Source organism: Mytilus californianus, unplaced genomic scaffold (genome assembly GCF_021869535.1).
Source record: "Mytilus californianus isolate M0D057914Y unplaced genomic scaffold, xbMytCali1.0.p SCAF_8, whole genome shotgun sequence".
Classification (NCBI taxonomy): domain Eukaryota; kingdom Metazoa; phylum Mollusca; class Bivalvia; order Mytilida; family Mytilidae; genus Mytilus; species Mytilus californianus.
Genome location: NW_026262734.1, coordinates 52,772,207 through 52,793,704, shown reverse-complemented (window position 1 = coordinate 52,793,704; position 21,498 = coordinate 52,772,207). Strand labels below are relative to the sequence as shown.

Sequence of the window (21,498 nt, the reverse complement as noted above, 5' to 3'; positions counted from 1 at the left end):
GCTCAATACAAACGTGTGATACCAATTTTATTGCACCTGACACGTGTTTAAATAACAAACTATCACCTGGTACGCTCGAGACCTTAAGATTTGAATTCAATTTCTTTAAACGTTTAGGAGTTCTAAAGTACAAAAGAGTTCCAATACCAACAGTCAAGTCACAAGTTCAAGGTAAATTGAGGAAGACGTTCCCCGTCTTGTTTCAACCAAGGATAACAATGGCATATGTTTACGATTGATGGGTTAAAAATTATCGGCCACAAAAACAGATTAATGTGTCTGTGCACATATATATCACCTCGCGGACTTACTTTTTCAGTAAGCATGTTATAACCCCAGCTTAACACTTGTGTGTAGGACAAAATAATATCGAGAAAATTGTCCTTCATGTTTAATGTAATATTTGCCGCTGAACTGTTAATCTCAATCGTCAATCAAACCTACTATATTGACAATATTCTTTTATTACTATTTGCGACATTTTCTTTTATTGTAATATAATTTACAAATATGCACTAATTTGAGATGTTTAAGAAATGATAAAAACCATATTTGTGCTTGATAATATCTGCCTTCGTTTTAAGACATTAAAGTATACTTTCGCTAAGTGAAGCACTGAAGGGTGTTTCGATAAAGATTATCTGTATAAATTAATGTTGTCTCAGATTTGATCTTTACAGTGCAGAATCTACGTTTATTAGCTAACATTGAACATCCAATAATCTCTTCTTTATTTCTTTCTTCTAAATAGACTATATGGGAATTTTTCATGGCAATCATTTGCTTAAACTTGTGACAAACGGGAGACCTGTCCTTTTTATAGTTCATTTTCATTTCCTTCTTGAGCATGTACCGTTGGTTCCTTCTCATAGAATTTGCGTGTCCGAGCCTTCGAATCTTTATAAAATTAAATAGAAATAAAATTAATCTTATTCAAGGCTTAGCATTGTCGTTAAATATAATCTTGATATTAATATTTAATAAATACAAAGCAATTTTGAGCTGGTATACAATGTATAGCTTGACTTCCAAAAAAGTTTAGTTTTGGTTAGAAGTTTATTTCATTTTTATCATTTTAAAAAAAATTGACAATCAAATAAAAAAATAATCGGAAACAGCAGGTAGGTAAGTATTTCTGTATTCTTTATTCGGAACAATTTTTAATGTTTTAAGAAATATGTACGACTTGACATATCTACTGTGAATAAAATGTGAAATGCGCAAAAAGGTTAATGAGATAGCGATCCAACAAATTAAGAAAGCTAAAATACATACAGAAGTCCAACTACGACAGATTGTTAAGGACATCTAATTAAACACAAATACATCTATTTTCAAATTTCATACTTCCAGCTTGACATTTCTCATTTCTAACTTGACATTATTCGGTTTCAATATGAAAATAAGGAGTTGTGGTATGATTGCCAATGATAAACCAATCCAAATGACGTAGATTTAGGCAACTATAGCATGTATAGTTCACCGTGCGGCCATCAACAATGAGCAAAAACTTATACCGTATAGTCAGCTATAAAAGACCCCGACATGAAAAATGTGAAACGATTGAAACGAGAAAACTAACAGCCTAATTTATAACAATACAGTTTACGAAAAACAAATACGACAGACATGAACCAACGGCAACCACTGAATTACAGGCTCCTGATTTGGGACAGGCATATAAAGAATGTGAAGGGGTTAAATATGTTTGTGAACGCTCAAACATCCCCTGACCCAAGACAGTGGTGTAACAGCAACAAAAGTAAGAACAGACTGTAAAAATCAGTTGCAATTGGCTTTACTTAAAGGGTACGTTCGAAAAACTAAAACAACTGGCATAAAAACAATAGACAAAATGCACCAATATAAGAATACTCGCAGTTACCGAAAGATAGTTGAAAGCAAATCTCAACTAATAAATACATCATATTCGTTCAGATTAAAGCATTAATCAGTACACATTCAACGGATTTATTATAATACGTCATAAACTGTCTGAGAAACGCATGACCTTGCGCAATGCCAAAATATAAGATTTGTACTGATCGATATTTTAGTCTTAAATGCATCATTTTTTTATTAGTTGTTATTGGCTTTGAACTAGTTGTCAGTAACTGCGAGTACTCTCAGATCTGTACTAAGTGTCCTTTTTGTTGTGGGGATGTATAAGTACCCTGCCAAGTCTGTGTTTCTGATAGATGTATTTCTGCTTTGTATCGATCTGATGAGTTAAGCCCTTTTCAACTGATTTCTATAGTTTGTTCTTATGTTGTACTGTTACACCACCGTCCCAGGTTAGGGGGAGGGTTGGCTCCTTCAAACTAGTTTAACCCCGCCACAATCTGTATATGCTTGTCCCAAGTCAGGAGCCTGTAATTCAGTGGTTGTCGTTTACTGCTATATATCATATTTATTTTTCGTTCATTATTTTGTACATAAATCAGGCCGTTAGTTTTCTCGTTTTAATTGATAATTTTTATGTCATGTTGTCTCTTGTGGAGAGTTGTCTCTTTGGCAATCATACCACATCTTCTTATTTTTATAGACAGTATAGACAGGATGCAGGATCATGAGACCTCATAACTATACATATATAGCAATATATGTTTAGTTTTTGTTTTAATATTAAAAAACAACAAAATCAATGTAAGTAGCGATAAAGACTGTTACAACATTTAAAGATTTCACTACGGTGTTACCAAGTCAGGAATATGACAGTTGTTGTCCATTCGTTTGATGTGTTTGTGCTTTTGATTTTGCCATTTGATTAGGGATTTTCCGTTTTGAATTTTCCTCGGAGTTCAGTATTTTTGTGATTTAACTTTTTGATAACCTTTAACAATACGTCTATTCAAAGTATTAATGAGTTTTCATTGATCGTATCTAAATTAACATTAAATTCCTAACCAGGTGTAACACCAGGTGAGCCCGGTCAGAAAGCACATACTAGAAAGTCGTACATATTAAAGACAAAATAGTTTCCACTTAGGGCTTAGGTAATTGTGGTATCAAATGAAAGCTGAATGACTGGTGACTATTGTAGAACATTTTTTTTTATTTATAATTTTGAAAAATAAAAACATTTCATGAATTTTATAAAGGAGGGTTCATTTTGCCTGTTTCTCAGATCTGAAGTACCTGTGGTGGTACTTGCTAAGTTCCGGAACCAGTTCGCTCTTATATGCAATTATATAAAAAATATGTTGATTTTTTCAGTAAAATACAAACTAAGACGGTGTTTTGGCATGTAATGAATGTCACTTTATTTGAACTTATGACAAAAGAGCTACGATTGCTTGAAATTGAAGAATTTAACATGGGAAGCAACGGGGTCAAGATTAAGTGGTGATCATCCAACCAATTAATGTACCATTAGTTTTTTTAAATCAATCAACGACTATAGAGTCTATACCAAGCATTAATTTTTCGAATGGCGGTGGAATCAAAAAAATTATTCAGACACCTATTTTGCGAACCACGCTTAGCACTTATCGGTATCATTGTATATAAGGGATTATAAGCTGGGAAATAGAAATTGCCAGAAATTTAGTGAAAGTTAATCGGATTTACGTGTGTTTACTGTGAGGGTTTGAAATTCCAGTATGATTAAACCAAGGTCAAGGTCATTTCTCATGTTATCTTCTCACGTACATGCAAAGTTGACATGTATTTTTGATTTTGGCCATATATATACATATATATGAACGTCATACATATTCCAATTTCAGCGCATGACATATACAGATATTTACAAAGGATTTTGCCGACTTCTGTTTTATTTTACCTGGCAGTTTATTTGCTTTGCTTTGCTTTGTTTTGCTTCTTGTTTTTACTTAATTGTTAGTTATATTGATTTTTTTTTGGTTTGTATAGTGCATTTTTGTTTTATTGCCAACGTCATGTACTAGTTTTTAATTGTTTGTGTATTGTTTACAGCGTTTCAATTTTGTTCTGTATCTTCCAACGCGATATCTGTATGAAATGATTTTTATGATTGCAATTACCCGGTGTTCATTTAGTTTTTTATTATTTTGTTCATGAAATATCCCAAAGGTGTGTAACACAGTCAGTTAAAGTTTAAAACCAACAAATATGTAGATAATACGTGCATGCATGCCAAAACAAGAGTAAAACGAGTCTGAATACAATGAACAATTTTTAATGTGATGTTGTTTAATTATAGATAAACATGAATTTGCATACAAGGTTTGAATATGTTGTCCAACTACACAATTTAAAAGAAGCAAATGTTGCAATTGTCTTATAAATAATTTCTTCTTACTGAACAAAGATACATGCACATATAAAATAGTGCAAGAAAGGGGATAATATTACTTTTCCCATGGTTTGAGGAACTTTAATGTGTTTACAATATGTCGTGAAATCTTTCCATGTCTGGGTAAATCAAAATCTTTTTTAAGAAAAGGTATCAACTACCAAGAGTTTTCAAAACAAAATATTAAATTATTTAGATCGCAAACAAAGAAAGAAAAAAGAAAAAACAACCAAACTGGGACAATAATGTGAAACGAATTTAAAAAAGAAGAAGTAAGATTTGACAACACAAAGTTCATACACATTGTTGAAAACTTGTAAAACAATTATTAACATTGGAACATTTCTATATAAAAATAAATACATATATATATAGTAAATATGTTGCAAAAACATAACAAATGGGTGTGTAAATGTTCTATAAAGTTCTCCAATACGTTGCGTTGATAACTGTAAGATAAATTTATCGCACACATTTGACAGCCTTTCTAAAATAAAATGTTGAAAATGTCTGTTTCAAAAAGTGTAATAAAACTGAGAATGGAAATGGGGAATATGTCAAAGAGACAACAACCCGACCAAATAGCAGACAACAGCCGAAGGCCACCAATGGGTCTTCAACGCAGCGAGAAAATCCCACACCCGGAGGTGGTCCTCAGCCCTTAAAATCATTTGCAGAATTTTCTGAACATTGAATAAGTATGCAGGAACCTTAGAACTAACGATGAAGCTGCTACTTACGAGAAAATTTGATTTAAAAAATATAACTACACTTAGAAATGGACTATCTAATTTTGTTTGTGCACATTTTTTATGACGATTCGAGGACCTAATTTTTAATAAAGCGGTATGACGCATTGACCACATACAGTATTCTCTCTTCATTGACAGCCAAGCTAATACAAAATTCCCCTTTGTCGAATACCATTTCATGGAATCCTAACAAAGTTTCAAGTATCATACAAATGACTAAAACCGACACGAATGCAATACGACTAAACATCAAATAAAGTATCAATATCTATAATGTGAATGCAGACATGCAAAACAAAAAAAAAACAAAAAAAACAACAACAACAAAAATAACCAAACAAATAGCAAGCATAAAACAGAAAATATTGATTAAACATGCAATAACAGGTACCAATATCAGTAAACAATAGTTATCTATTATATATATATAAACTCGCACATAACCTTTTTAAAATGAACTGTACATGAAAGCGAAGCGAATGGTATACCAGCTCTGTAAAATTCTTTACACCAAGAAAAAAATCGTTCAATGAAATTGAATACCTTGCATTTATCATGCATTTCATTAACCTATGATCAAATCACTGAAATTAAGACCATTCTCCTAAGATATTGAAAACTATTATTCTGCATTTACAGTAATATCTTGGTGTAAATTGAATATATCCATTCGGACTAACGCCCTCAAGGTGTCTCAAATACTTATTAACAAACCGATATTAAAAACAAAATAAACATGTTGAAATAGGAATAATCTTTAAATGAAAATATTAAATTCCATAGAAATGTGTTTGAAAGCAGCCAAAAAAAAAAAACTAAAGTTATGGATTCATCAATAATATATTTAAAATAAGAGAACAAATAACAGTGAACTCTACACAGTCATTCATGAGATATTTCAAAACTCACAGTCTGTAGTTCCAATGAAATGTGTACATTATTGCGAAGGACTTATCAACTCTGAGTTCAGCATGACGAACAGCAAACAACAACAATCAATCAATCAATCAATGTGAAACTATAACAATTTATGTAAAGGATCAAAACAAACGTATCATTACGGTATTTATAATTTTTGGTAAAACAAAACATATTTTAGAACTTGTTGAAATGCATCTGAATATTGAAAAATACTATATGTAGCATTTAATTATTCAGAGATATAGTCAATCAAAAAATGTGAAAAGAGTCTATAGAATGTATGAAAAAAAACCAGATCATTTGAAAATTCGTCCACAGAATGTTGTTGATGTACGATATTTTATTGCTGTAAAAATTTTCGTATTAACGGTATGCAAATATAAAGGATTCTGAATCCATACATTATTTCCTCAATTTTTTAAAAACCGCTTAATTACGCACACTTTGCCTAAATCCCGCACAATGATTTTTCATTTCGAATTTCGAGTCTTGAAAATACAGCCTTGCCTTATTTGTGGACCCCTTCATGAAGGTATTAGGTAAAATATTGCAAATGCATTTTTTCCCATAAATTCTGATATAAACTTAATTTATGTATAACTGATTGAAACATACCCTAAATGAGAAGTCTAATGCTACAAATATACATACAAACCAAATCATTAGATACCAAATATTTGAAACAATATCAAACCTGAATAAAAAGTTCTCACTATCGAATATCATTCCGTTTGTCCTTGATTGTCTACAATATAAACTGCCTATTTTAAAGAGAAGTATTCCAGACTAAGTGTAATACTAAACTTATCAACATAACTTCATAGTTCATAGATCTATACGTTATAAACATGATTCTTTTTTACCAAACATCATTGATCTTATCGGCCTTCATTTATTCTCCGAAAGTATGCTTCACCAAAAGTATGGTTCTCCATTTGACATGCTTTATGATACATCTTTCGTATAGCGTTTGTTACATTCGTTCACACTGGAGTTCAGTAGCTACAATTCTTTTTACAAAGTAATGATTGATTGTTTAGTTATATATTCGTAAGTAGATCTACATGTATTACATCTACTGGTTACCTCTAAAATATAGCACAGTATCACCCAAGGTCATCTCTATATTCTTATGACCATTTTCTTTTGCAATTGCCAGTGGCGATCTTCCATCATCTCTGCAAATAGTGATATCTGCTTCTGTATCTAAAAGCAAACGTACAATACTATCATGTCCAAGTTCGCATGCATAAAATAATGGAGTTGTTCCATCATCTTTTGTCAGATTAACAGAGGCGTTATAGAGCAAAAGATATTTAACTATTTCCAAATGACCCATAGCACAGGCAATGTGTAAAGGGGATGAACCTGCCATAATATCAAATATATAATCTACTGACTTTAGGCGGGCATACTGTTGAACGCTTGGTACTCCCCTTTCAATGGTAAAGTTGAATATGAACAGTTTTACATTTGTTAATGTTGTCCATGGACAAGACAACATTCTAAATGATACCATCTCTTTACTGTAAAGTTGTACATTGCAATCAGCATTGAATTCTAAAAGTAATCGAGTGATTTCAATATTTCCATTTGCTGCAGCTAAGAGTATAGCGGTAGCACCGGTAATCGTTTTCATATCTACATTTGATTTATTATAAATTAACAGACGTGCCATATCTGTGTAGTTATTCTGACAAGCGAATATAAGAGGCGTGAAACCATCTTTTTCAGAAAAATTCACGTCTGGGTTTTTCTTCAGCAGTTTCTTCACGATATCAATGTGGTTCAACAGAGTCGCTTTCAGTAGCGGTGATATGCTATTAACTTCATCTTTCATACTGATATTGATATCGGCATTACTAGCCAATAATAGATTTACTATTTCAGAATAACCTTTCTCACAGGCAATGAAAAGAGGGGTTATTCCTTTTTCATTACATTTGTTGATGGAAACATTCCTTTCTAGTAAGAGGGAGACGATATTTTTGTGACCATTATAACAAGCCATAAAGAGTGAAGTATTTCCATCATCTCTACATTGATTCACGTCTACAGCATTGTCTAATAGCCAATGGGCAATATCAATATAACCATAATAACATGCATGTAACATTGGATAGCTGCCTGAAGTACCCCATCCCTTTATTTCAAAGGTATCTTTTGTGTTTGCCAGTTTCACCCGCTGCATTTTGTCATGTTTTTGTAAGTGCAATAATAATTGTTCTCTGAATAATGTATATTTCATATTATTGTTGATAAATACGACTGTCATCCTACCTACCGACCATTCGTTTACCAATCTTTCTAAATACAGCCCAAAGTAATCATCAGTAAGATTTATAGAGAATTCAATGACAGATGTATTGAAGTTCTTTAGTTTTGTCCATCGGAATCGGTCACTTATGAAATAGGAATCAGAATGATCTATCAAACATCGAATCATTCTTCCACCGAAGTAGTGAGCCATAAAATCAAATATTTTATCATGTACAACACTGTATTTTGCATTCCTTTTCATAACTAATGAACCATCTAATGTTTCTAATGCATCCTTAATTTCAGTCTTCGGTGTACTAATATTCAGTCTACAAGCCGCATATACATCGTCTAAAATTTGCCGCTGTTCATCTGTTACTCTACCTTCGAACCATTTTTCTTGGATTTTATTATTAGAAAGTACACATAAGAGAAGACCACATATTTTATGCTTGCCTCCAACATCGCTTCTATTCAGATTGTCCAATTCATCCTTATAAAAATCAAATGGATTTCTAAAAAATTTGGTATAATCTCTAAATTTGTTTACAGGAAGACATTGCAATGAACATAATAGAGGAAAACAATCACTTACTTGTAAATTATCATCAAAATTTCCATTAACTTTGTACATTTTTTTTATTGTTGTTCTTTCTAATTGTGTAAGACACATTTCTTTCGAGATCAAATTACATTCACATATTCTAAAAGGCTCTAACAATCTAAATTTATCATCGATATAGACTTGCAATCTACATGTTGAAATTATCTTGCAGCACTTGTCTTTAAGAATTATTTTGATTATTGGTAGCATCTGTTGCCAATTCTCAAGCTGTGTTTGGCTTATAGTAAATTTACCACATATATCATCTACAAGAAAAACAGTTTGTTTTCCGGGCGCATAATAGTCCTTTATATCAGTTGATGTTAAGACTGGGACAATTCTGTATCCATTTGATTGTAAATTAAGTGCAATGTGCCTAGCCACGAATGTTTTCCCTACTCCAGAACTGCCTGTCAATGTTACGCAGCTCTGTTTCTGTATGCAATTTGAAACATAAACGCTTGATCTTGTAGGTACAAATTTGGTGTCTTTCATTTTCCAGTCTTCTATCTCTTTTTTCATCCAGTCTGTAATGTAAATAAATTATATGAACACAAAATAAAAATATTCATCAATATAAAATGAAAACGTCGGTGATACACATTGGATTATTATTTTCATCAAATTTTTCTCATTTTCGACATTTCAGAAGAATGGCAAAATGATAACGCAGTCCAAATTCCTTACAATACACTTTAATTGAAAAAGCATGTAAAATGTATTTATTGTTAAGTTATTTTGCTCACAAATAGAAACGAACTGATGTTTTTAACATAGTTAGTTTTCGTAGCAAGAAGGTTAATTCATATTGGAATCCTTTATTAACCATCATTCTGAACGAAAAAGACAGATATTTGCCTTTTTCATTGCCATGGAAATCACGGGTTAATTAATTCACGCAGATTTCATAGGTAGTATACAAGTAATTTAAATTAAATTCCTTATAAACATCACAAAAAGCATTTTATCCGAGTTCAAATCGCCCGAATCAATAAATCAAGTACAAAATTTCGAAAGGTTTTGCCAAATACAGGTAGGGTAATCTATTACTGAGGTAGATAATCCTTAGTATTCCGAACAATTAAAAGTTTTGTAAACATAAATTTTATAAATATGACAAAATCAATAATATTTTATGTCAACCCGGGTTTCCGCTTGCGAAAAAAAAAAAAAATAAAATTGTGCCAAAAAAAAAAATAATACTTAAGCGAAAGTTTTTTTGCAAAAGAATTATATCGGTTGGGTATCATCTATCTTGGTTTTTTTTCGGCCCTCTCTGACTTTTTCCTTATCAGCTTTAAAACCTTGAACTCGTCACACGTTTCGATCTTGACCGAAAATCAACAATTAGCTAATTAAAAAAAAATATAAGCATTTGATAACTATCAGCAATAAACTAATCAATAAAAGGTATTAACTGTATTGTTTATTAAAATTGTGTGACCAAATGACTTTATTTATGTCACTTAAATGAGTAGATTGCAACTTATATAAAAAATGTAGTTTTAGGCTGGTAATTTGCAATCAGTTTAGCGCTCCTGTGTTCAACATAGTTTTACGATTTATTTTTTAACGATGTTTTTTTTTTTGATGTCATATGAAACTTTAAATAGAAAAAAAGATGTAAATGTTTTCTATACTTGAATGGCTAAGTTTTATGATAAAAAAAAAAAAAAATACCTAACTCCAAGGGAAATTCAAAACGGAAAGTCCCTTATCAAATGGCAAAATCAAAAGCTCAAACACATCAAACGAATGGAAAACAACTGCCATATTCCTGACTTGGTACAGAAATTTCATTATGTAGAAAATGGTGGAATTAACCTGGTTTCATAGCTAGTCAAACCTCTCACTTGTATGACAGTCGCATAGAATTCCATTATATTGACAGTAATGTGTGAGCAAAACAAACAGACAAAATTGGTAAAAAAATTAAAAATTAGGGTACAGTAGTCAACATTGTGTTATAATCTTGATCACTATAAAAACAAATAACTATGTCAACGAAGAAAAACAAAATGGCATATATACAATCTATAGACCAAGCAAATAAGCAAAAATGAAAGACATGAATAAAACAAATGGATAATGTATCTATGGGATACAAATCATATAACGTTATAAAGGGACACAACTAGAGAACTGAAAAAGTCATGAAAGTGACGCCACCCAAATTCGACTTTGATCTGTGTTTTATGATAATAATCATTGTGTATAAGTTTCACAATATTTGGTTGAGGCAAACTAAAGTTAGAGAACGGACACCAATTTTAAGGCGTACGTACGGATGGACAGACGGACATACGGACAGATAAGTTAACACTAATTGCCCCCTTCGCCTAGTGGCGGCAGAATAAAAAAATGACCATAGCACAATAGCACAAATAGCAGGATGTATAAATACTGAACCACGTCAAAAGGATATTACCAAGAATGGACTAAACAGTAAAGGTTGAAGATATACAAAGACAAATAAAAAGAACACTATAACACGTCATTAAAAATGATAAACAACGTCAGTATCTAGAATCTATACTTCAAGACCATCATGTATTATTTGTGAAGTTGATACGGATATTTATCAACTAGTTCTTGGTATCTTCCGATGAACTTTTTTTTGAAAAAGGACGAGACGTTCTCTGGTTCATAAAATTTCTGCTCAGACACTGATAACGTTTTAAAAAGTCTGAGTAGCACTGCAAGCTCTTGAAAACTGAATGAGTTGGGAAATGTATATCCCATATGCAGGTGAAGTTGGTATATTGCTGCTAAGGTGGGGGAAATATATAATTTCAAAATTAAAATCGTCTCGTATGTCATGGATTCTGGTACTGAGATGACCTCTTATATCGAATTCAAGGTATGAGTCTAAATATGAGGCGGAGGAAGCCGTGTCTGGTGTTTCTTTAATTTCTAGTTCTGGAGGATATATCAATGGAACCCAATCAGAAAAGTTTGGATTGTTAATTGAAAGAACATCATCAATATATCAGAATGTGAAATTAAACGATCTGACTTCTTTGATATTTTTGTTTCTGACAAGTGTCTGAAAGAACTCCGACTTACATGAAAATAAGAAAAGGTCGGCAAGTAGAGGCGCACAGTTTGTTCCCATAGGAGTTCTGACAACTTGTTGGAAAGGTCTACCTCGAAATTCAACAAACACAATGAAACAAGTGTAAGCAACTTTCTTGTAAAAGAAAATACGTTATATTATTAAAATCTTCATAAATGTACTGCTATTGAAATATTGTATTCCCGTAAACTAATTCGACGATATTTTCCCGTATGCAGTGTTTGATGTGGGGTGTATGTACACTGGGATTCAAAATTAAACCCAGATGAATATGAGATGACGGTGCTGCAAATTGAAAAGCTTGTTTGCAAAGAGTGAAATAAGTTGGCGGAAAAAATGAAAGTGGCGAAGACTGTATTGTTTTGGCGAAAGGCATGGCGAAAAAGAAAATTAACCCAGGGGTAATTTGTTTTATCTTTATGAGTAGTTATTAAGTAACAACAAGATGAAAAATGGTCGACAAATTCCCTGTATCCGAAAAAATTTAAGAGCGTTTCCACTGGTCAGGAAAATTCGACAAATGAATTCGTGAAAGATTTTTCAAACCGTTTTCCTAGTGTTAGAGTGATCCAGAAAAGGAGGTTTCAGAAAATATCATTTTAAAATGTACAAATCAGAATCAATGAATGCCTCAGGCGGAATATTTTACTTCTAATTCGAACTAATTGCTTCTTATGGAACCTTACTTATTCTTCAAATTAAATGTGTGGTAGCTACAGAATTTTAAGCGATGAAAGTCATGAACGTTAATATGTGACAAATGACAAGAAGGATGTACGGGCAACAAGTGATAGCAATATTTCACAAAGGCTCAGTGAGCTTACATATACTTTGTTTTTGCAAACAAGCGTATGTCTTTATTTCATATATATCTTAAACAATACTGAAAAGATGACTGTATCAGGTTTCCTTTGGTTCAAATAGTCTGACGTTTTTTTTTGTCTGGTTTTATGGACTTCCATCTTTTTAATCTACCTAGGAGTTCGGTATTTTTGTTGATACCTTTTTATTGTATTATACGAACAGGATGTAATGAAATCGTATATAACACTAAAGAAGATCATTTGATACAGCGAAATGTTTGTCTATCATGTCTATATGATATATGATTTTATTACATCGTGTTCGTATATTACTTTATATTTTTTTCTATTTGTCAAATATAGCTTATTCTAGTCGATCCGATACCTATTATATTTGCTAGTTAGTCGTTTTTATAAACTTCTATACTTATCAAATCTCACTGTGCACACACCTTTAATTTTCTTTGGGATGATTTCTTCTTGCTCATTCTGTAAAGCGACAACTTTTGCATACAGACTAGAGATCGCCATTTCACCTGGAATTGATAAAAAGCCAATGTTATCTCATTGAATTCTACCAGAAAGAATACCATACCATGGAATATTTTGCATCATTTTGTGTCTTTGGGAGAAAGTGCCGAAATAAAAACCCAGAAACTGAAAATGTTACCAATATTAAATACAAAATTTTAAGGCATTCAGATTTGATAATCTATTTTAGGTGTAGTGCTAAAGCCAATAAATCTTCAGGAAATACGTGTTCATTGATTTTTTTTCAAATGTATAATGTAATCATGAATTAACACTTTTATTGATATATCAAAATGTATTATTTTATATAAAAATAATTCCAAACTTAAAATACATACATGTTCAAGGTCAGCAATATTCAGTGACAAGATCAATGGATAATTGTCACAATACGTTTAAAGAAAATTAATCAATTACATACTTCAATTATTTACATTGAATCATACTATCAAACTATTGAAACAAATTTTGTCTGATTTTAGATCTATAAATATGGACCTACTCAGTATCATAATGGTCTTTGCAAATATCCCATACACGTGTTATCCTATTTCGAGTTATTTTTTGTTTGAAAAAAGTAAATGACAAAGATTAAACAATATACAAAAGGTTTTTAAACATAGTGATTACAATTCAACTATCATATTTTACGCCCCCCACCCCTCCCACCAAAAAGAATGGTTATGAGTTTTTCAGTGATAATCTTTATTAATATAAATCTGCTTTTGTGCTTTTAAGAAATATCAACTATTTATTTAAATTTTGCATTGTACAGTCTCAAATAACTGCCTCCCTCGGTGGTACTGTTTTTGCGTGGACATTTAGAAAGTGTTTTTTTTTCAATCGCACTGGGTGCACGGTTTCGAGGGTTCGGTCTAACTACTGTTTATACTATACACTTCTAATTGCTTCATTGCAATATGTATTATCGTCATGAATAGTTATCAAATATGTACTGCTATGTTAAAGATCAATGAATTAAAAAAAAATTAAAAAAAATTCACACGAAAATTCATTGAAAAGCACACAAAAACAAAACAACAAAGCAGTCGCAGCATGTTTGTTCCTAGTTTGACTTACTTTGTCGACGCAACACATCAATATTTTGACTGACCGTGGATATACTTGATGCCATTCTTCTCTCGTGTTCAGCTAGATCTTCCAACTGCCGAAGGTATATTTGTTCTGTATCCGGATCTATGCAGCAAGTTTTAACGTTTTCTATTCTTGACACATATTCTCTATTCCGTTTATTTAGGTATACTTCAAATCTACTTGCAATGTCTATGAAAAGTGAAAACCTATTATCTAGTTCTAAGTCTGAGATATTTGTATTACTACTATGCACAATATCATTCCGGCTATGTCTGATTCGTTCTACATCATCTCAAATTGTAATTTCTGTCGGAGTTGGTGGATTTTGGTTGTCCCAACCTCGTGTTGGTGGTGGAACTAAATTTAAATTTCTTATTATCTTGTACATAAGAGAAACATCAAAATCAGCATACTGTTTTGTACGGACAGTTGCTATGACTTTCCATTCAAAGGCTCTCAGTTGTTTGGACATGTACCTGGTACTCCGAATATCGCCATCCAGAGACGCGGGTGGCTCTTTTACCGTAAGTAATTCCCGGAGTATATTTGGAAGCTCTGTCTGAGACACTTTAAATAATCTAACAAAGTGAGCTATGTTCAAACTAGGCCGTGTGAACAAAGTAGAATATACCGTTCCCATCTCTTTTCTACAGATACATTTTCAGGATGTGGCGTGTCTTTAATCACTTGCTTGTATAGTATCTATTGGCTTCTAGAAATGATTATTATATCAAATACACCCTGTGTTCTAACCTGAAATAAGTTAAGTATTAAGATTATAATAAACTCTATACACTTTTCTAAATTGTTAAAATTTTAAAGGCATAGTTATATATCATACATTATAAAGCCATAGCTAAATAATCCTAAATAAGGAGGAAAAATGATTTGAAAAAAGTAACATAATTGAAGAACTTTTCACAGTTACTTTAGTTACTCCAGTGACAAAAGGGGCATTTAAAAAAAAAAACTAAGATGTAAAAAATTAATTGCTGCGCCGTAAAAAACACCTGTCGCTGTGTTACATGGAATGCGTTCACAAGGTATGATTTAGTAAGCTGAGAATAGCGAGAGTCCAATAACTCCTGCAGAAATTGTTATATACATACGACGGTAAAATGATCAAATTCACATGACGGTATCAGAGGACTTGTGTTTAAAAGTTGTATTAATGTTACTATAGTAATGTAATGGTAAAAGTGAAATATCTTAATAATGAATTGTCGAATCGAAATGATGGTTAGGTATGCTTTACGTAACTGTATATAATGACAGGACCTCCTACTCAGTATGAAAAGTTATTGCCAAACGGTCTCCGAGATGTTGTTTCACAAGGTGTTTGATTGTGGAAATATGATCAAAGTCTCAGAACCTCAACAAGAGGTTTCAAATCACATTCTGGATAAAGAAAGGTTAACTACACGTGAAGACAGATAACAGTTAGTATGACAACTTTTGATAAAACGTTATCAATAATGTTGATTTAACAAGTTTGCATTGTGTTACAGCTTATTCATCCCTCAAAAATTTCAAATTGAAATAATAGTAGTGTGGTCGATTGTGTATAGTGACAAACAATCCTTCCCAGAATAAATGAATGGTTGCTTCCGCAAGGTTTGATTGTGTTATGATAATTAAACATTGGATTAAGTCCCCTTACTCCTGCCTGATTGTAAAAACAAAATTACGGTATAGTAACATATCATGAGTATGATCAAAACCTATGACAAACAATCCTACAAGTATGCAAGCTTTTATGCAGACTGTCTCTGAGTATTTTGTTTGGGCGGACAGATGAAGTTTTATATTATGTTCTCCGAGGCGTGCACATCAGAAAGAGAGTAATGAAGTAAAATATTATTATTTCTAATGTTTTAGCGAAAAACTGAAAAGGTTTTTTATATTTGATTCTTAAATATGTTAAAAGCATCCAGACTCCAAATTCAGTATAGAAAAAAACCTCGTATGTCCCTATACATAATTTGACGTAATGTTAATATTTAACGACGTCTTTTTCACAATGACGTTATTACTCCAAACGCCTGGAAATGTCATGGCGGGTCACATATATCTTCATACAATAAGGAGTATGTAAGCCATATAAGGATTTAAATTGTACACCTTAACTATAAAACATTCTTGAGAAGTGTAACTACATCTACCAAAAAACATGATAGAAAATACACATGACACACTTCTCCACTGGTTTCCATCATCCCAGCAGCACCTGCATATAAAGTATATGCTTTCCATTGGATACGTTATTTCAGGATTCGTATTTCCTATCATGATTTCCTTGATAGCGGGTTGCTGCTTACTATAAAACTATTAAACCAACGGTTCCAAAATTAAAAAAAAAAAAAAAAATACTGACGCAATCACGAGTTGGTTGGAGGTGATGACATATCTGTTTCACAGATGACAACGGATATGTTACAATTGTCGTAACCACAATCACGCCCCGTGTTATCACTGAATTAGACGTATCACTGAATGTGACATTAACTGAGCAATACGACGGGTGCCATATGAGGATCAGATTTGCTTACCCTTTAGGAGCACCTGAGATCGCCATCGGATTTTGGTTTTGTTCGTGTTGCCCTGTCTTTAGTTTTTTATGTTGCGTTTGTCTTTTGGCTGTTTTTAGTTTTTTTTGGCCCAGGTGTTGTCAGTTTGTATTCAACTTAATGACCCCTTGGTGGTTTGGTATCGCACCTCTGTTATCATTCTTACAAATCAATTAAAGATAATCCGTTTAAATTTCCTTAAAAAATTCAAAAGAAATCGATAAAATATTGCGATATAACACCACAAAATACTAACAGGAAAACAATTCAAAATTATCTATAAGTTTTTCAACGAATGTATGCTTACTTGAGCAACACGACCAGTGCCATATGTAGGATAGGATCTGCTTACGCTTTCCGATCACCTGGGATCAACTCCGGATTTTGCTGTGGTTCGTGTTGCATAGTCTTCTATGTTGTGTTTGTATTTTGGCTGTTTTTGTTATTTTATGCCATTGCGTTGTCAGTTTGTCATCGACATATGAGTTTGAAAATCCCTTTGGTTTGTTATTGCCTCTCTCTTTCATCCTTAAACACCAATTAAAATGATTCGGTTTAATTTCATTGAAGAACTCGATAAAAAACTGCGATAAAGCACAAAACCACAATACAGTTTGAAATAGTATATGAATGTATGGAATACATAGATGAAAGAAATAAATAAACAGGCAACACACATGAATTGTCCCAAAAGAAATCAAAATTTCATATATTGCTAGATACTCAGATTTGATATTATTTCCTTGTGGTATTGTAAATACTATTGGAGAAGTAAAACAGGTGTTCTACTTCGAATTAACAAAAATGGGTGACAGTGTCTAGTATATGTACACACGGTAGAAGGTAGTATATTTGATAATGACACTGTTCTTGCCTTGTCAAAACAAATGTAATTGCTTTTCTAATTGAAATATTTTAAAACCAGAGAGAAGATAAAATGACAACGTATCATTTTTAATACAATGTAAACATGGTAAATTATATTTTAATATCGTTGTATCTTTTTTCTATCCGAGGTCAAACAGGAAATTTTTACTTGTCATTTTTGTCTGTTGTTATTGGGATAAATGCTCACATCTTCATGTTGAGTACACACTGAGGTAATCACTCGACTATACCATGTATAAAAGGGTTGAGCTTACAACGTCGATTTTGTGGATTCATTAGCTCATTTCGTGCCCGTAAAGGTTGGAAAGTAATAATATTTCTAAAGAAATCACGACAACATATACCATTGGGACGAAGCAAAAAAGAAAAAAAAAGACAAGCAACAATATACTATAATGTAGATAGGGTCAAGCTCTATACCTTTCCTTTTAATTAATTTTAGGTAGGTGTTTTATTACAGACGTTTTTCATGAAAAAATCCACCTTTTTGTTGTTAATTTTCGAGAATAAAATTTATAAATTATATTTGCGATTGACAGATTCAACTTTGATAAAGTGATCCATCATTTTAACCAATTAGAAGTTAGCATAATTTCAATTGACTGTCTCCAGACAATCAAACTAAACAAACATTTGATTATGCAATGGTGGTTTTAATAGTTAATCCAGGTTTTATCTAAACTTATTACTTCATTTTCTTACAGTTATGATGGTCTTCAACAATGGACAAATAAATTAATTTACGCTCGAAATCGACTCGATTCTGTAAGGTTGTGAAAATATTGAACATAATTTTGCCAAACAGTGTTAAAAATAACAGAGGATAACTACTTATGATAATCAAGACTTAGAAGAGGCTAATGGACCATGTGATGGGGTTATCTTTTTATATCTCATACGATGATTTCTTTTTTTTTTTTAGAATTCCCTGTTTATACATTTTTTTTTTTTATTTTTATTTTTTATTTTTTTTATGAAAATATTGTTTTCCGAGCCCACCTTACACTTTATCATGTTTATGTACTAAACAAAAAGCATAACATTTCGTTACGGTATTATCACTCACAGTCTTTGGCCTACATATTTTACATATATATCCAAAATATTCCTAGTAGTATAATTGATATTCTTTTTGTAATGTAGCATGTCAACTGGAGTTGGAAAATGAACTTGAAATATTCTACTTACGCAAGTTGCAACTCGCCGAATGAAGGTCGAACAACCAGGTAATAACATACAGTTTAGACCTTTCAAAAGGTTTTAATTACACCTAAAAACTATAAACTTGGTGCGAAAATCATCGATCAAACCAAAAACTACTTCGGCAGTAGCCTCAGTTTAACTCCACTTGAAAGATGCTTAACAGGTGCATATTAACATAAAAGACAATCAACTTTAGGCGAAAACACTTTTGCCTCTTAGCTTTCAACATCAAACAATTAAATTTGAAATATTAATTAATTACAGTTAATTGATCAAACCAAATAGACATGAACAAAATAAGGGTAGATGCGCATGTGAAACTTTCCTAGTCTATAGATTGAAATGTTAAATCTTATTATTGTTTTGAATATAGAAGAGCACATACAATGACATAAATTGGCAACTCAGCAGTAGGACAGTAGCAAGTGCTTCTAATTCAGTTCTTGACAGATTTTGATGCATGGTAAACTAGAATCGGAAAGAACTTTTTGTAAAAATTGTACAATCCCTAGAATACATAGATTTCTATTAGACTTTCGCAAGTTCTATGTTACGTTTTATTGATAGCATACTGTAGACAAGGTAGATAACACATAATTTACCTGTGTAACATTTTATTCTTTCTATTTATATCGTGCACATTTGTACTACTGCAATGTTTATCTTACATACGATCCCGTTATCTACGTTTTGTGTATTTATAAGATAAGATAAGATAAGATATCTCACAGATAAATATTATAACTTGACAACTTAACGAAATTGTTAACAAGCCACTCACTGTCAATCATTCCCTATGTCAATCATTACCTTAATCATTCATTCCCCTTGACCAGTACTTTGGTACTGTCATGAAATTACGGATACTGTGTTATCTAAATTTTGCTTTAACCATGGTAACAGTTACAAAATACTGGAATTATCTTTAATGAAGATCTCCCTCATTCAAAGCTATATTCCTTGCCTGGCGTTTGCTATATGTTTTGACCTTTTATGGTTTTATCAGCTCTTCGATTTTTAAATACATTTTGGATTGTAAATATTTTGGCTTTGAGCATCACTGAAGAGACAACATTTGTCGACATTTGCATCTGGTTCAGTAAAATGGGTACCGTTAATGTAATTATCTGTATATCAATAATGAAAAATAAAGATTAAGCACATTAAAACATATAAAAGGTGTCATCCTGGTTTGCCAACTTAAAATTGTAGGTTTATATATACATTAGGTGATTTCTTGTGGAAACAATTTTAGTCTTTTCTCTGAACTAGTCATATTCTTCAAGAAACATGAGAAAATGGATTTAGTTGACTTATATTTTGAATCAAAATTGTGAAGAAATGTTTCTCATTTTGACAAAATATCATCAACATCTTTAAATTATTGATAACATTCTGAAAAAAATAAATAAATAAAAATATTAATCTTTAAAATTAAATCAAATGTCAAATACTTTTTTACCTTGTTAACATGTCCTTGGTGCCAATTCAAAGGGCTCAGTGCACCAATGAGTCATTGTCAGTGTTTAGACTAACCCGTACAACTCTAAGTCAAGAAGATAACAGCCTTCATGTTTTTAAAGTATTTAATTAAAATTCAAATAGTATTAACACATTGAAAAAAAAATATTTACTCACTCACATGCATAAAAAAGTGACGAAAAAAACAACACAAATAGCTAACTATTTCCATGAAGAAGGTGGATTGGCCCGTCTCGTCAACGACTATTTTTAAAGCTTTGTATACTAAAAATCACGAAGTTCATGAGGTTCACAAAATTTATTGATTTTCAAAATGGTCAATAACATTATATAATATGCATCGATTTCTATCTACAAATCAGTCCAGATACAACTTTTGAATAGGAATAACAAAATTTTAATTTATTTTTAAATGTAAAACATATACTAGCTTTATTTTTTCAATTATCTTCTAAGAACACTTCAAATCAAACAATTTATTTAGAAAACCATACCCAATGTATTTTTAAAATTTATCTATCCCCAAAATTTACAGACGCTTTTCACAAGCACTTGTAGTTGGATGATGCATACATTTTTATTATAATTTTATCTATATATTATGTCAGGTCTTTCAAACACAGTCCAGTTTTTTGCCAGTGACATCCAAGTTATAATGGTTAAATAAACAATTTCCATTTTGGTTTAAATGTGATATATCAATACATTTACTTTTAAAATGAATGAAAAGGTTGGTTTAAAGAACTTCTCGATACTCAAAGAAAAATGGAAAAAATCATATATTACTATATCATTCCAAAAATTGAAAAAGAACATGAGTACAATTTTAAGTTTGAAGAGGAATACGATCTAGTATAATGTAATACAAGGCCACGCAGTAACAACACATCATAATAGTTTGTTTAAATTATTAATTAATAGTTCACACAGTTAAAGACAAAAATAAACATCTTACTCTTACAAGGGCGGATTCAGCGGAGGGGGGATTTTTAATTTTAGCAGTTACATTACTGTAATTAACCTTGTACTTATACCAAATAC

The 21,498-nt window shown here is 31.7% G+C and overlaps 1 protein-coding gene across 1 annotated transcript; it reads right to left on the bottom strand.

Annotated features, from left to right (window-relative positions):
* Positions 1-6,407: 6,407 nt before the first annotated feature.
* Positions 6,408-18,990, bottom strand: LOC127710592 (uncharacterized). The gene is made up of 4 exons (XM_052216541.1): positions 18,961-18,990; positions 14,303-15,070; positions 13,144-13,227; positions 6,408-9,339 (listed from the first exon to the last, which is right to left on the bottom strand). The coding sequence occupies exons 2-4, from the start codon at positions 14,355-14,357 to the stop codon at positions 7,025-7,027; spliced, it is 2,454 nt and encodes an 817-aa protein (XP_052072501.1). The 5' UTR covers positions 14,358-15,070; positions 18,961-18,990; the 3' UTR covers positions 6,408-7,024.
* Between the last annotated feature and the right edge of the window lie 2,508 nt (positions 18,991-21,498).